The sequence below is a fragment of the Myxocyprinus asiaticus genome, chromosome 4 (genome assembly GCF_019703515.2).
Source record: "Myxocyprinus asiaticus isolate MX2 ecotype Aquarium Trade chromosome 4, UBuf_Myxa_2, whole genome shotgun sequence".
Classification (NCBI taxonomy): Eukaryota; Metazoa; Chordata; class Actinopteri; order Cypriniformes; family Catostomidae; genus Myxocyprinus; species Myxocyprinus asiaticus.
The window spans coordinates 16,531,830-16,545,388 of NC_059347.1; the positions used below are offsets into that span (position 1 = coordinate 16,531,830).

General features: G+C 41.2%; 1 protein-coding gene across 2 annotated transcripts in view; it reads left to right on the forward strand.

Annotated features, from left to right (window-relative positions):
- LOC127439839 (transmembrane protein 132E) overlaps positions 1-13,559 on the forward strand; it is a 549,732-nt gene that overhangs the window by 381,221 nt on the left and 154,952 nt on the right. The window contains exons 1-2 of one of the 2 annotated variants that reach the window (XM_051696074.1): positions 1,849-2,173; positions 6,687-7,614. In XM_051696074.1, coding sequence (XP_051552034.1) covers positions 2,104-2,173; positions 6,687-7,614 — 998 coding nt within the window. In that variant the 5' untranslated portion in view covers positions 1,849-2,103. Of the gene's footprint in view, positions 1-1,848; positions 2,174-6,686; positions 7,615-13,559 lie in introns of those variants that run through there. The other variant, XM_051696075.1, reaches the window with a different exon arrangement.

Here is a 13,559-nt window from a genome sequence, read left to right on the forward strand (position 1 = left end):
TCCTGGTTTTGTATTGAACAGGAAGTTCTTGCCCCTTTTTCGCCATTGCAAAGCCTTTCTATCAAACTAATCGGAAAAGTTAAGTTGCACCCCGTTATCTTGCATTTGCAGTCGGTATGGACAAAAGTGTCCAGAGTGTGTAATTCGGACATTTACTTAAATGTTGCCTCAAGCATATGGCTGAACCCCAAATTATGTATTAATAAGTCCCCTTTCTGCTGGTCAGAGTGGATTGTAAGGGAGGTTAATATATGAGAGTGGAGTGTTGAGATCCTTTGAAAATTTGGTTCAACATTTTGGGATTCCCAGATCTCAGTTTTTTAGGTATTTACAGCTGCTCTGTACTATTTTTGGGAGTAGCATACACCCCTCTAAAGCAGCAGATACTCTGGGAGTGGTGATTACTGCTTTTGAAAAAGGTCATGAGGCATCAGTGTATTACTCCCTGCTAATTCAGAGTCTGGGGGACGGAGCTTTAACTTCTGTCAAGAGATTATGGGAGAAAGATTTAAACTTGGTATTGGAGGAAGTAGTGTGGACAAGGATTCTAAAAAAATGTCAAGTCTGCATCTAGGGTTTCAAGATTTTACATCGATTTTATTGGACCCCCTCTAGATTGTATAGGCAGATTGTACCAACCTGCTGGCAATGCCAATTTGCCCCAGACTCTGTATTTTAGGATATGGGGCAGTCATCAATATAGGAGATAAACACATCAAAAAATTGGGTGTTCTAACCAGTGTCATGATCAGCAGACAAATTGTTTTAAGGGGATGGAAGTCAGCTGGAGTGCCCTCATTTCATGAATGGTGCACGGAGATGGAGAGGGTGGCAGCTTTCAAGGAAGCATTATGTAGAGGGCTGGGGAGTTAGGATTCATTTGTTGGGAAATGGGGCAGCTATTTGCCATTTTTGGAGGGCTCTCGGGGAGGGGCAGTGGAGAGAGAAGTTTAGTTTTAAATCTGTGTGATTATTATTTTTTATTTTATTGTGTGTGTGTGTGTGTGTGTGTGTGTGTGTGTGTGTGTGTGTGTGTGTGTAATCATTTGTGACCACAGGGATGTTGTTGAGGGTCAGGGTGGGGTTGGGGATTGGGAGGGGTTGGGATAATATTGGTATTAAATGTTGATTCTTTATAAATATGTTTTGATTTTCTTTGTTATCTATATGAATCAATAAAAAGTGATAATCAGAAAGAAACCAGAAAGTAAAGTGGGATCGCAACTGAAAACAGAATCATTAAATCCCTAGATGTGGTACAATATCTTGGCACTGAGAATCTTCCTACATATCATATGTTTATTTCTCTCAGATATAGAGAAGTATGTGGATGAATGTAAAACCTGTGGAACCCACCACCAGCTTCCACCCCAGTCCCCCACCCTCATTCAGATTGATCATCCAGGGGCTGATGGATGAGGAAAGGACGAGAGCTAATTCTTCAATGATCTTCCCACTAATCCCCCACTCTTTGCCTGAAGGCACTCCAGTTATGCATCCCTCCCCCAAACCCAGCCCCCTACAAATACACTCTCTCACACGCTGCCTCACACACACAGTCAGAGCCTGCCTCAACATGTCCAATGAGAGAAGATGAATGTAATAGGGTAGTTTGTAGTCTGCCACGCTGGTGTCCTGGGAGGAGTGCTTTTTTGCACTGGCTGTGAATGAGAGCTAAAGTGTTTATGACAGTTTGGGATGAGGTGTGGTGAAATAGGATGGTGTCTAGGCTTTGTCTCGGGCTGTGAGAGGGAAACGCGATCTTCTAGGAGGAGTCACACTCAAACAGGAACTACAGAGGATAGATACACTGTTAGTGTGGTTTCCGATCATGCTGGAGGGCAGGAGGTACCTCTGGAGCCTCCCATCAGGCTTGAGTTTCTCTCAGATCTTTCAGCAGTTTCTGGATACAGCTGGATCACTACTGAGAGGACACTACTCATGTGCTGCTATGTTTTGAGACTTTCAAAGAATTTCAAGGATTGAACTGAGCTCGGCTCTGCAGCTCCCAACTTTTTCAACAGTTTCACAAGTACTATTTGTGTGTCACCTGTGCAGTGATTCAGTAAAGTACCAGGTTTAAATGCAAAGCATTGTTGGAATATGGGACATTTGGTTGTTCAAGTGGATTTGCCATGGATTCTCTGTTCACTGCACCTTGTCATTATGATAAGTATGTTTTATTTTTTCCACTGTTTTATGACAGCTGGTTCCATAATTTAACAGGTGTTCTCTTTATAACAAATGTTTCGATAGATTTACACTACTGTTTTTTTTTTTTTTTTTATCTTGGTTAACTTTGCATTTGAATATTTAGGGTTACTGTTGAAGTATCTCCATTTCTCTCCAGTACAAGCAGATTATGATCTGTGTAATGAAGTCTCTGAGCAATTGATTGAGCATGTAGTCTTAGGTAGTTAATCTTAGGAGCCTGAGAAATAGGGATCAATGATGCCTTCTGTATCCAATATGTTATCGGACAAACCTCTGCACACTATTCGATATCTCACCTCCCTCCGATCGGCTACACAGTGAGAATCTCTGTTAGGGATGACCACCTCTGCCCTCTTGTTTAGGCCAATGTATTAACAATATGAATTCATTGCTCATTATTTAAAGTTAGATGAGTCTGTATTGAAAAAAAGCTGGAAAAATGTCACTCTTGTATTGCCTGTATCATCTATTTTCGGAGTCAACTAAGCTCCTGAGGCATGAAACAGAGAATATAATCATATAAAAAACATTGTTTTCATTGGTTCGTAAAAAAAAATAAAAATAATTTGAAAATATTTGCTTGCCACCAGCAGATACAACAACACTCTTGAGTTCCTTTTTAAGTGATGAATAAGCTTTGATAAAGCAGGCACATTGTTACTTAGTTTTGTGGTTGTTTTCTATATAGAACAACTTGCAATGCAATAACTAACAGGACATCCACCCTATAGCTATATGGAGTTAAGTGTTTTCTTGAAGGTGAAGTGTGTAATTTCTAAAGTGTGTAATTTCACCAAAGAAATGCAAAAATATTTCTACAGGTTTATAGAACAGATAGTCGCGCCGTAGACTTCACGGCATTGTTTGATCCAATATTGGTGTGTCTGGCTCAGTTATATCCAGCGCAGTTGGCCACTCAAACAAACAAATTGCAATTTTGTTTGGTGTTGTAATTATTAGAAATTTTTAGCATCAGTGTTCTCTTTTGCTCCAAGATACACTCTATCACAAGCAACCTTTAAACAAAATATATATTTTTAAATCTAATAAAAGATGCATATGTGTTTTTTTTTTTTTTTTTTTTTTTTTTATTTAATTTTTTTATACATCAGGCTTTTATGGTAATTTATTGATCATGCATATTTTAGTAAAATGATTTGTGTGTGTGTTTGTGTGTGTGTGTGTGGGTTTGGGTGGTTTACGAGGACATTCTTTTAGGTTACAAATGGGTAATTACAAGGGTAATATGATATAAATGTGGTTTATGAGGACATTTCTAGTGTTCCCATAATTCAAATAGCTTAAAAACAACAACAACAAAAAAAAAAACATACTAAACAATGTGTTTTTTTTGTTTTTGTTTTTGTTTATTTTTTATGTAAAAATGCAGAAAGTTTTTTGTGAGGGTTAGATTTAGGGGTAGGGTTAGGGGTTAGGGGATAGAATCTATAGTTTAAATAAATGTAAGTTGCTAACAAATTGCTAAAAAAGGCCCTACAACTGCCACAAGCATGTAATTGAACATGTCTGACAAAACAGAAAACCGTTGTAGTCCTTATCTAGCAACTTGTTAGCAACATACTTTTAAAAACACCACAGCTTCAAAATTCATGTTTGGGGTATGACTGTGTGCAATTTATGTGGTGGAATGAAACGTCCATGTATGTTCAAGTATTGTTTACCACAGACATTATTTTACTCATATATGCAGAAGAGCCATTATAAAAACCAATAGGAAAATCCCAAGGAAACCCATGGATCGAAAATGCTAATTTTTTTTCCAGGTTTTTTGGACTACAACCTGAACAGCTCTATCATGGTGGGCATAAGGCATCATGAAATTCAACACAATGATAATTGAGAGATTGACAAATAAATATGCCTGAAATACCTGCTGTATGTGATACTTTTTCAATATGATTTTTATATCAAATTATTTACAAAGGAAGAAAGCATAAGTTGCTTCAGTCCAGTAAATATTCATTTTGAAATATCAGTAACAATATAAATACTCTTGCCATTACTTTATCAAAATTAGGAAAGATTTTCTAGCAAATGACATAGAGGCGGTCATTTTGGAATTCATTTTCCAAGGGGTCTGTCTCAACCAGCTCTCTAGTTCCCTATGTTGTAAATCAGTATATTGTGAAAAACATTTCTGGCACTGGCAAGGGTATTCATCCACTTAATATTGGGACACTTTGACTCATGACGGGCTGCGTCCGAAACCAGGAAAATCCTGCCTCCGCAGGCTATATGCAGAGGTAGGAAGGGACCAAGGCACGTCTGAATCCAATGTTCATGCCACATCCTGTTTACTGAGTTACCTTTATCTGATCGATTTATGAAGGCAGCATAGATGTATCCTTCGCTGCCTATGAAATCCCACAATCCTATGTGTGCCATTCCACAACGGTTGAGCTGAAGAAAAAAAATGGTGGCCGAAGAGGCAGTTGATAACCAATTTGTGCCAGCAGACATATCACCCTGTAGCTCAAGACCGGTTGTCCACTGAAGCTAAGCAGGGTTGAGCCTGGCCAGTACGTGGATTGGATACCTCCTGGGGAAAACTGAGGTTGCTGCTGGAAGTGATATTAGGGAGGCCAGCAGGGGGTGCTCACCCTGCGGTCTGTGTGGGTCCTAATGCCCCAGTATAGTGATGGGGACACTATACTGTAAAAAGGCACTGTCCTTTGAATGAGATGTTAAACTGAGGTCCTGACTCTCTGTGGTCATTAAAAATTCCAGGGCACTTCTTGTAAAGAGTAGGGGGTGTAACCCTGGTGTCCTGGCCAAATTTACCCCATTGGCCCTTCTCAATCATGGCCTCCTAATAATCCCCATCCATTACTTGGCTCTATAACTCTACTATCTTCTCTCCACCAATAGCTGGTGTGTAGTGAGCACACTATGGCTGCTGTTGCATCATCCAGGTGGATGCTGCACACTGGTGGTGGTTGAGGAGAGTCCCCTGTTCACTGTGTAAAGCTCTTTGAGTGTAGTGTCAGAAAAGTGCTATATAAATGTAACGTTGTTTATAAATGTATGTTTGTATTCACTTTTTCCAACTTCATTCAGTCCAACCAAACAACAATGAAGCAGACGCGTTACCTTTAGTGGACACCAGATGGTGTTAATCAGTTGTTGGTATCCTAGCAACGATGTGAAATTATGCTGCCTCAATAGCCTGTCCGAAAACAGTTTCTGGAGGTACGTTCGTACGCAAACGCTGTCTGACGAGTCATTGACTGATAGGGCATCGAGGCAATAAGACAGCTACCTTTGGTTTCGGATGCAGCCACGATAACGAGCTTGTGCATTCGAGCACAGCTGTTATTAATCAGCACCATCGCTGTATAAATGGACACTATCGTTCATTTTCGTTGAAGATACATACAGTGTTATTATAACAGATAAATTACATAAATAAAGAATAAAATATATGGAGTGTATTTTAAACCATCTTTTAACAACTCTAATATTTACAAGATTGTTTACCTTTCATTGTGGATGACAGACAAACAACATCTTTTTTAGAGTGAATATAAGGCTTTGACATCATATATTTACACTTGTGCTCATCTTCTAACAACTTGAGAGACTTCAGAAGACATGAACCCAAATTTGCCACAAACTTTTTTTTTTGCCAGAAGTTTGCCGCTCATTATTTTCACATGCAAATGAGCTTGAAATTTGCTGCAAATGTCTGCCAGAAGTTTGCAGCTCTACACCGGTAGTGGTGAACCTTTGGCAACAATGGGAAATTTGCTGCAAGTATGCTGCAAAGCTTATTTGCATGTGAAAATTATCTGTGGCGAATTCACGGCAAGTTTGCGGCAAATTTGCCATGAACTCTCGATTTTTGTAAGGATACGGTAAGGTAACATAGTGAACAATGATGCTCCCTGGTTTTTACGGTGCATTGTGGGATTTTTTAGGGAGCGAACGTTAAAGTTCCCTTTAATCATTTTGCGAATGAGACAGCCCTAAAAATGGCTGACTCACTGATCAGTGCCCTGGCTGCTGAACTAGGGAACTGATTGAGACGCACCCAAGGCCTTCAATTTCCTGAAAAGCATGAATTAGGAGGCAGTAAACAGTTTTGTTTTTTTGTTTTTTAGAAATGTATATGAATCATGTTGATTATGTTGAGGTGTAAGAAATTGGTGTATCAAATATAATACACCAGGCCTTAACGGATGACATTTTTTTTTACAATGGAGCCTTGCTCGCAAATTTTGCAAGGGAGTGAACTCGGAGCGGGGAGCGAGCATTGAGCAGGAAATGGAAAACTCAGAGTGGGCCTGTAGCAGAGTGATTACAGATTGCTTTAAGCGGAGAGGGGAAAATGCTGATCCACCATTCCACTGGGTTCAGATCATTAACCATCAGTCTACTGTTGGCTGTTATCAATGAATGTTTAACTCTTATCTTTCTAGTTTTTATTTATTTATTTATTTTTGTCTTTGCAGTTGCTGGTAAAGTTTCCCCTACCAGTTCCGATGCCCTCTTCAGTGTCCCTGTTCCTAGTGCCACCTCCAGCCCACCAGAAATGTACCTCCCCGCTAACTTCAAGCTCTCCAACACACAGCTGGCCTTCTTTCTGCAGGAGACCCGAGTTCCAACATATGGCAGCCCACGTGGCCACCCTCTTCAGCGTTCAGAGAGCTTTGTGGTCTTCCAGACCAAGGAGCTGCCTGCTGTCAACATCTCACTTGGGCCCTTCACCAAAGACCAGATGCTCTCCAAGGACCTACTACAGCCATCGAGTCCTTTGGACATTCCTGGAAGGTTGACTGTCAACTGGAAGGTCCGGGCCTTTATTGTACAGTCTAGGGTTTTTGCTAGCAACCCGTTGGTTCAGGTGCTGTTCTATATCGCAGGGCGGGACTGGGATGACTTCAAGATTCAGGACAAGCTTCCATGTGTGAGGCTGCATGCTTTTAGAGATGTTCGGGAGATCAAAACATCTTGCAGGCTTCAAGGAAATCTAGCGCAGTGCTTGGCCCAGCTGGATCTCCCTTCCACGTGGTTTAATGTTAATGTAGCACCTTTGGGTCGCAGAAAATCCTCTGGGACAGAAGGGCTTGAGTTGAGTGGGGAGACCTTTCAAGTGGAGCTTTACTATACCCTCCATGATCCAGACAGCAATGATGAGTGTGGAGAGAGCTACCCCCGTCGAGGAGGGGCGTCCAGAGGGGAAGGTTCATCCCAACAACCCCTTCTCCGTATTGGGAGCATCAGTTTGTACCAGGCCAGTCAGGAACAATTGGTGGTAGACAAACAGCTAGACAAGAACCTCTTCCTGAGGCTTCCAGAGAAGCCATTAAAACCAGGAGAGACCCTCAGCATCCATCTGTTCTTAGTCCCAAATTCTACTGTGGAGCAGTTCACACTCAAGTAAGTGCTTTTTTGTCTATTTTGACCTTGAAATGGTCTGGCAATGGGATTTGACCTAAATTCTAAGCAAATTCATAGCAATTTCTTTGTACATATGCACCTTGTATGCACCATGCCGTTCTCATTCTCTAAAGCTTTATTTGTCTGCATTGAACTGAGAGTTGAAAAACCCACTTATCAAATTCTTTACAAGGTAAATACTGATTTCCTGGAGATGAGAGAAAATCACAGGGGATCTAAATAAATCTCTAGTGGAGTGGCAGGCATTAAGAGATTGCGAGAAGGATTCTGCTTTTCAAAGTAAAGACATAATGGGTATTAATTGACATCTGTTCAAATTAAATTTTTCCTGAGCTTGAACCAGTTCTTGTTGAATTAGAGCCATCTCATCTGGCCTATGTGTTTTAGTTTGACTTCTCATCATCAACAGAATGGGAGGGTTAGGGTTCGCCTGTAGACAAATTATGAAGGCGGAGGAAAGTTAGCTTCTTTTTTTCTCCCCAGATGAGAGAAATAGGAAGCAGGGAGGTTGGCTATTAGCTGCTCTTTGAGACATGTCAAAGGAATGCTTTATAAACAGAGTCACCCTAATTGTAATGAAAACTCAAAGACTTCAATTTAGAAATTCACCATGAATTAATTAGGCTTTGATAAGTCATTAACCCAAGCAGAAGCAGGCAAAGCTGTGGTGTCGTCTAGCAGGGACAGTTCCTTAATTTTTATCTGGAATAGTGTGAAGTTTAGTCTGCGTGCATTGTGTGTGGACTGGTTCGCAGTGGACTTTTACTGTCAGTATGGGTCACCAATATGTTGCAATGTGTGTGGATTTAAGAACTATTTTGTTTGGAGAGTTTATCTTTATAATACTTTTTTTATTGTTAGGCTTCTCAGTAATGGTCAATCAATATGGGTTTTCAGTGGCTAATTCCAATACAGATTTGTAGAGACCAAGATGACCAATGGCCAATATAATGCCAGTATATACAATAAACACTTTTTAATAAAGACAAATTAGGTGTACACAAAATTGCTGAAATTAAATAAACACTTATGTTAAAAACTATTTACTCAAAATTGAAAACATAAATAGTTTATTATCCATTCACAGTGCTGTTGGTATATTTTGGAACTGACACATGGGGCAACTAACAATTCAGGGAATCGGACAGACAGACATGGTAATTGGATGAAGCAAGTAATACACAAATATATGGGAAAATATTGGCCGATTAGTCTATATGTCCTATCTGTTGGTCTAGGAATACTTTCTAGATTGTCCCTGTACTAGAAATGAATGAATACATTTTCTGAAGTATAAAAATGTAATGATTAGGACTGAATCTTATGGTTACATTCCTAAGATATATCTTCTTTTAAAGAAGTTTTTGTTTAAATAATTTTTTGTTTAGTTAAAGAAAATACTCCTTTTAATAAATCAATATCATATGCCATATAGCCTTTAAAAGAACAGAGTGTCTATTTGCACCCCGGTGTAAATAGCATCTGCCACACAGTGCATCTATTTGCACCCCAAAAATATGGTGGAACCAAATAAATATACAACAAACTAAACAATAGGTGTCGCTGCAGTGGCATGGGGTGTAAAGACTGTGTGTGAATGTGTAGTGTTTTCCTAGCGATCACAATTCAAATCTGCCTTTCGTCACACTCTTTTTCCCATCCGATTTCCTGTTTCCACTCTTAATATTTCATTTAATACTACTTAAAATAATAGATTAAAATGAATATAAATGTTGATTTCATCGCAGTGATTTTGTCATGGTGAATGTCGGGGAGTGCAGAGAAGGGTTTGATCCGGAGGCGGGGTCTGTCGATCACAATCGTTCCCGCAGCTCGGTATTGCTTGTGTGTAGATTGGATCACTGTATTACTAATATTGTAGCAACCATGTTTTTGGAGGAAACCATAGTTTTAATGCAATTAATCAAGTTGTTAATACAGTAATATGATGGTAATATAGTAACCATGGCTAATTTTGTGGTTACTGTAAATTTACAAAGAATTCCATGGTGAAACTATGGTTACTGTAGTAAAGCCAAGGTTATTTTTTCTCATGTAAGTTTAAGGTTAGGTTAAGGGGTAGTGAGTTAATGTAGTGTTTCTGTGGGACTCTAAATAAACACAATAAACACACTGCAGTGATGCCCATATACTGTATGTTAGTATTTAAATATGGGTGCAAATGGTATCTGACACTATTTGCACCAAGGAACAGTTAGTATCTACCATTATTTGCACCAGGGTTGGGGTGCAAATAATATCTGCCACTATTTGCACTCGGGTGTAAATAGCATATACCATTATTTGCACCAGGGTGCAAATAGCATCTACCCTAAGAGAAAAACCTGTTTACAGAGAAAGAGCATATATGGACATTTCATCCACAGTTATATGACCAGATATTGACAGTGCGCATTGCTGCTTGTCACACATGACAAACAACATTATCTATTTTTCTAGCTTAATCCTTTTAATGTTATGCCATATATTGAGAATTATCCCTAATTAAGAAGTGAAATCTGTGAGAGTTGTCTTCAAATTGGGACATTTCAGCTAAACAGACATCTAATACATTCAACGCAAGTTAATCTGCAGTAGTTTTTCAGTTTGCCATGATATTAAACTCAAAACAGTAAATCTCTTGACCTCAAATGTTTTATGCACTCGTATTGGAATTTTTTTAATTTATTTTTTTGTGGTCCAATATGGTGGCTTTAATTCTCCAAGGAAAAACAGAGGAGCAATAAAAGCTCCGGCACAAAGAGAGGAGATGAAAAACGAAAGTCTGAAGTTGAGACCTTTGAATCAGTCAACTCAATAGCAGGTGAATTAAACTGTGATGGGAGCCAAATGTTGAGGGTGTAGGGAAATTTGGTTGTATAAATGTACACGGTTTGGGTTAAAGTGCCCGTGTACCTCCATCATTATGTAAGGTATTTTATAATGGAATTAGTCGTGTTCAACAACCATTATAAGAAAGGTAAATGACAAATAATTAGATTATTTTTCTGAATAAAATTCTCCACCATTAAAATAATAATACAACATCTCATTGTATCCGCTCACAATTTCTATTGTAAGGAATTAACTTTAATAAGGGAATTATGATTAATTAACTTATTGGAGTAATATTATTCTCATGACTTATTGAAAATAATATCACAAATCTTTTAGATATGGTTCTGAGCTTTGGAGCAAAGAGCAAAGTGATGAGATTACTTAACAAAATATACCACAGTCAAATTATCTTTGAATACAAAAAAGACTTTATTGCTAATCTAAACATAAAAACTAATCTAACACATAGACACAAACATGGAAAACAGGTTGTGAGTGAATTGGAACAGATTGTGGAGGAAATTATCTATACAGAGAAAATGAACTTTATAGAGTCTGTAGACAATGCCTTGAGAACCTATCGATACTTATTTGAGTCTAAATTGATTCGCAATCGGGTTACCCGAAGTATTAAAAAAAATACACCAGCACTTTCAGCAAAAGTCTGGAGATTTACTTGCGTGTCGTTGCGTTTTATTGCGTTGCTTGGTTCTTTGGCTCTTTGTAGAAAGTTCTGGTGGTTCAATCAATGTTTTGGACCTCTGTTAAGATCGTGGATGTCAGTTGTTGGGATGATGAGGCAGGCGTTGAAGTGAGGCCTTCCGCGAGGGAGCCTCGTGACTCCCGTCACGTGTTTGTGTCATAGCGCAGAGAAGAAAAGGGCTTCCTCTGAGCTTTTTTCCGAGCCTTCCTGGACTTCTACATTGCACAGAACTTGAGGGGCACCAGGGTGAGGCTGCAAGCCAAGAGGGCCAGAGCGTGGAGGATAAGGAGCTTAAGAGGAAGTGGAAGAAGCAAGAGAGCTGAAGAAGAAAGAATGTTCTTCCTTGGTACAAGAGTTTTTGCGTCGAGAGTGGCTGAACCCCAAAGGTGTCCTGAGCCACTTGTTAGCGTCAACATTCTCTACGTAAACAAGCAAGCACTTACATACTAAATATGACTACTTTTATGAATATCCAGTAACAAAACGTTTTGATTACTGATGTAACCTCTGTTCCCTGATGGAGGGAACGAGATGTTTTGTTGATGTAGTGATACTAGGGGTTCGATCTTGAAAGCCCCAATCACCTTTGCTTAAAATAGAAAAGGCCAATGAGAATTGGTGAGTGGAATTTGCATGCCACTCTCCGCCCCGGACATACGGGTATAAAAGGAGATGGCGTGCACCACTCATTTAGATTTCTGCTGAGGAGCCAACAGAGAGTCCCGGCCAAGTCAGCGGCCGGTTCAGCACCACGACAGGAGGGACACAACATCTCGTTCCCTCCATCAGGGAACAGAGGTTACTTCAGTAACCAAGATATTCCCTGTCTGTCACTCACACGACGTTGTGTCGATGTAGTGACACTAGGGGTTCCTATAGGAAACGTCGCAGGCGCTGAACGTGTCACAGTTATGGAAGAGTGGACATGGGTAAGCTGCTGCGTGCCTCGCAGGGAACGCTCAACCATGTCGTGACCTTCCAGCGAGTTAGGTAAGGCATCTCCCTAGTCCCGTTAAAGGGGGAGAAGGCACCGGTGGAGCCTTTCCTGATTTCTCAGCAATTACCCACTGAGCACTTTCTAGAATAGTGCTTGGAAGTGCTTTCCCTCTCCAGAAGGGAGGGCACTACAGAGACCACATCCTACCAGAGGGAGGTTAACATGTGGAGAATACCTCACATGGACTTACCAACGGGGAAGTTCACATATGGAATGATACCACCGGAGGACCCTATCTACAGAGAGGGTACGCAGCAACAGTGGCTGAGGCAGAGAAAGCTCTGGCGAGGGGAAACACAGGGTTCACCTACGGGGAAACCGAACAGTGGAAACTCATCATACGGGATTACCAAGGGGAATCACCACGAATGGAGCACTGAGACGAGCACACGGGCTCACCTGAAAAGGGGCATACCATGAGTACTGGGCCTGGTGCCCTAACTCCTCTGCCGAATTCGTCACCAAACAGTGCTTAAGAATTAAAGAGGTGTCCGGGGTTCACCAGATACGGGAAACTGTTGTGGAAAAAAGGTGCACATTATCACCTTTGAAAAAGGGGAAAGGCGCAATGCAAGCGGTACACCCAAATGGCCGCCCGGCCTACCTACTGTTACCGCGTTACACTCGGGTCGAAATCGTCTCTATGCGTAGGTTGTAAAACCTTGCGAAGGTATTGGGTGTAGCCCAACCCGCAGCTCTGCATATGTCTGCTAGAGAGGCCCCCCTTGCCAGTTCCCAGGAGGATGCAACACCTCTAGTGGAGTGTGCCCTGACTCCCAAGGGGCATGGCAAGTCCTGCGATTGGTATGCAAAGAAAATGGCATCCACAATCCAATGGGCCAGCCTCTGCTTGGAGAAAGCGCTGCCCTTCTGCTGCCCTCCAAAACAGACAAAGAGCTGCTCCGAGCATCTAAAGCTTTGCATGAGGTCCAGATAGATGTGCAGGGAGTGAACTGGACACAGCAACGACAAGGCCGGGTCTTCCTCCTCTGAAGGGTGCGCTTGCAGGTTAACCACCTGGTCCCGAAAGGGAGTGGTGGGAACTTTGGGAATGTAACCGGGCCAGGGTCTCAAGATCACGTGAGAGTGTGCCGGCCCAAACTCCAGGCATTCACTGGTGACAGAGAGCGCCTGCAAGTCCCCCACCCTCTTGATGGAAGTGAGCGCCACCAGGAGGACCATTTTCAGAGACAAAATGCTGAGCTCGGCCTGCTCCAGGGGCTCAAAGGGGGCTCTCTGTAGGGCAGACAGGACCACAGAGAGATCCCAAGGGGGAATCAGGTGTGGTCTAAGAGGATTCAACCTCCTCGCGCCCTTGAGGAACCTGTTGATCAGGTCACGCTGTCGTGAGGGTCTCTCATCTAGTGTACCATGGTATGCTGCTAT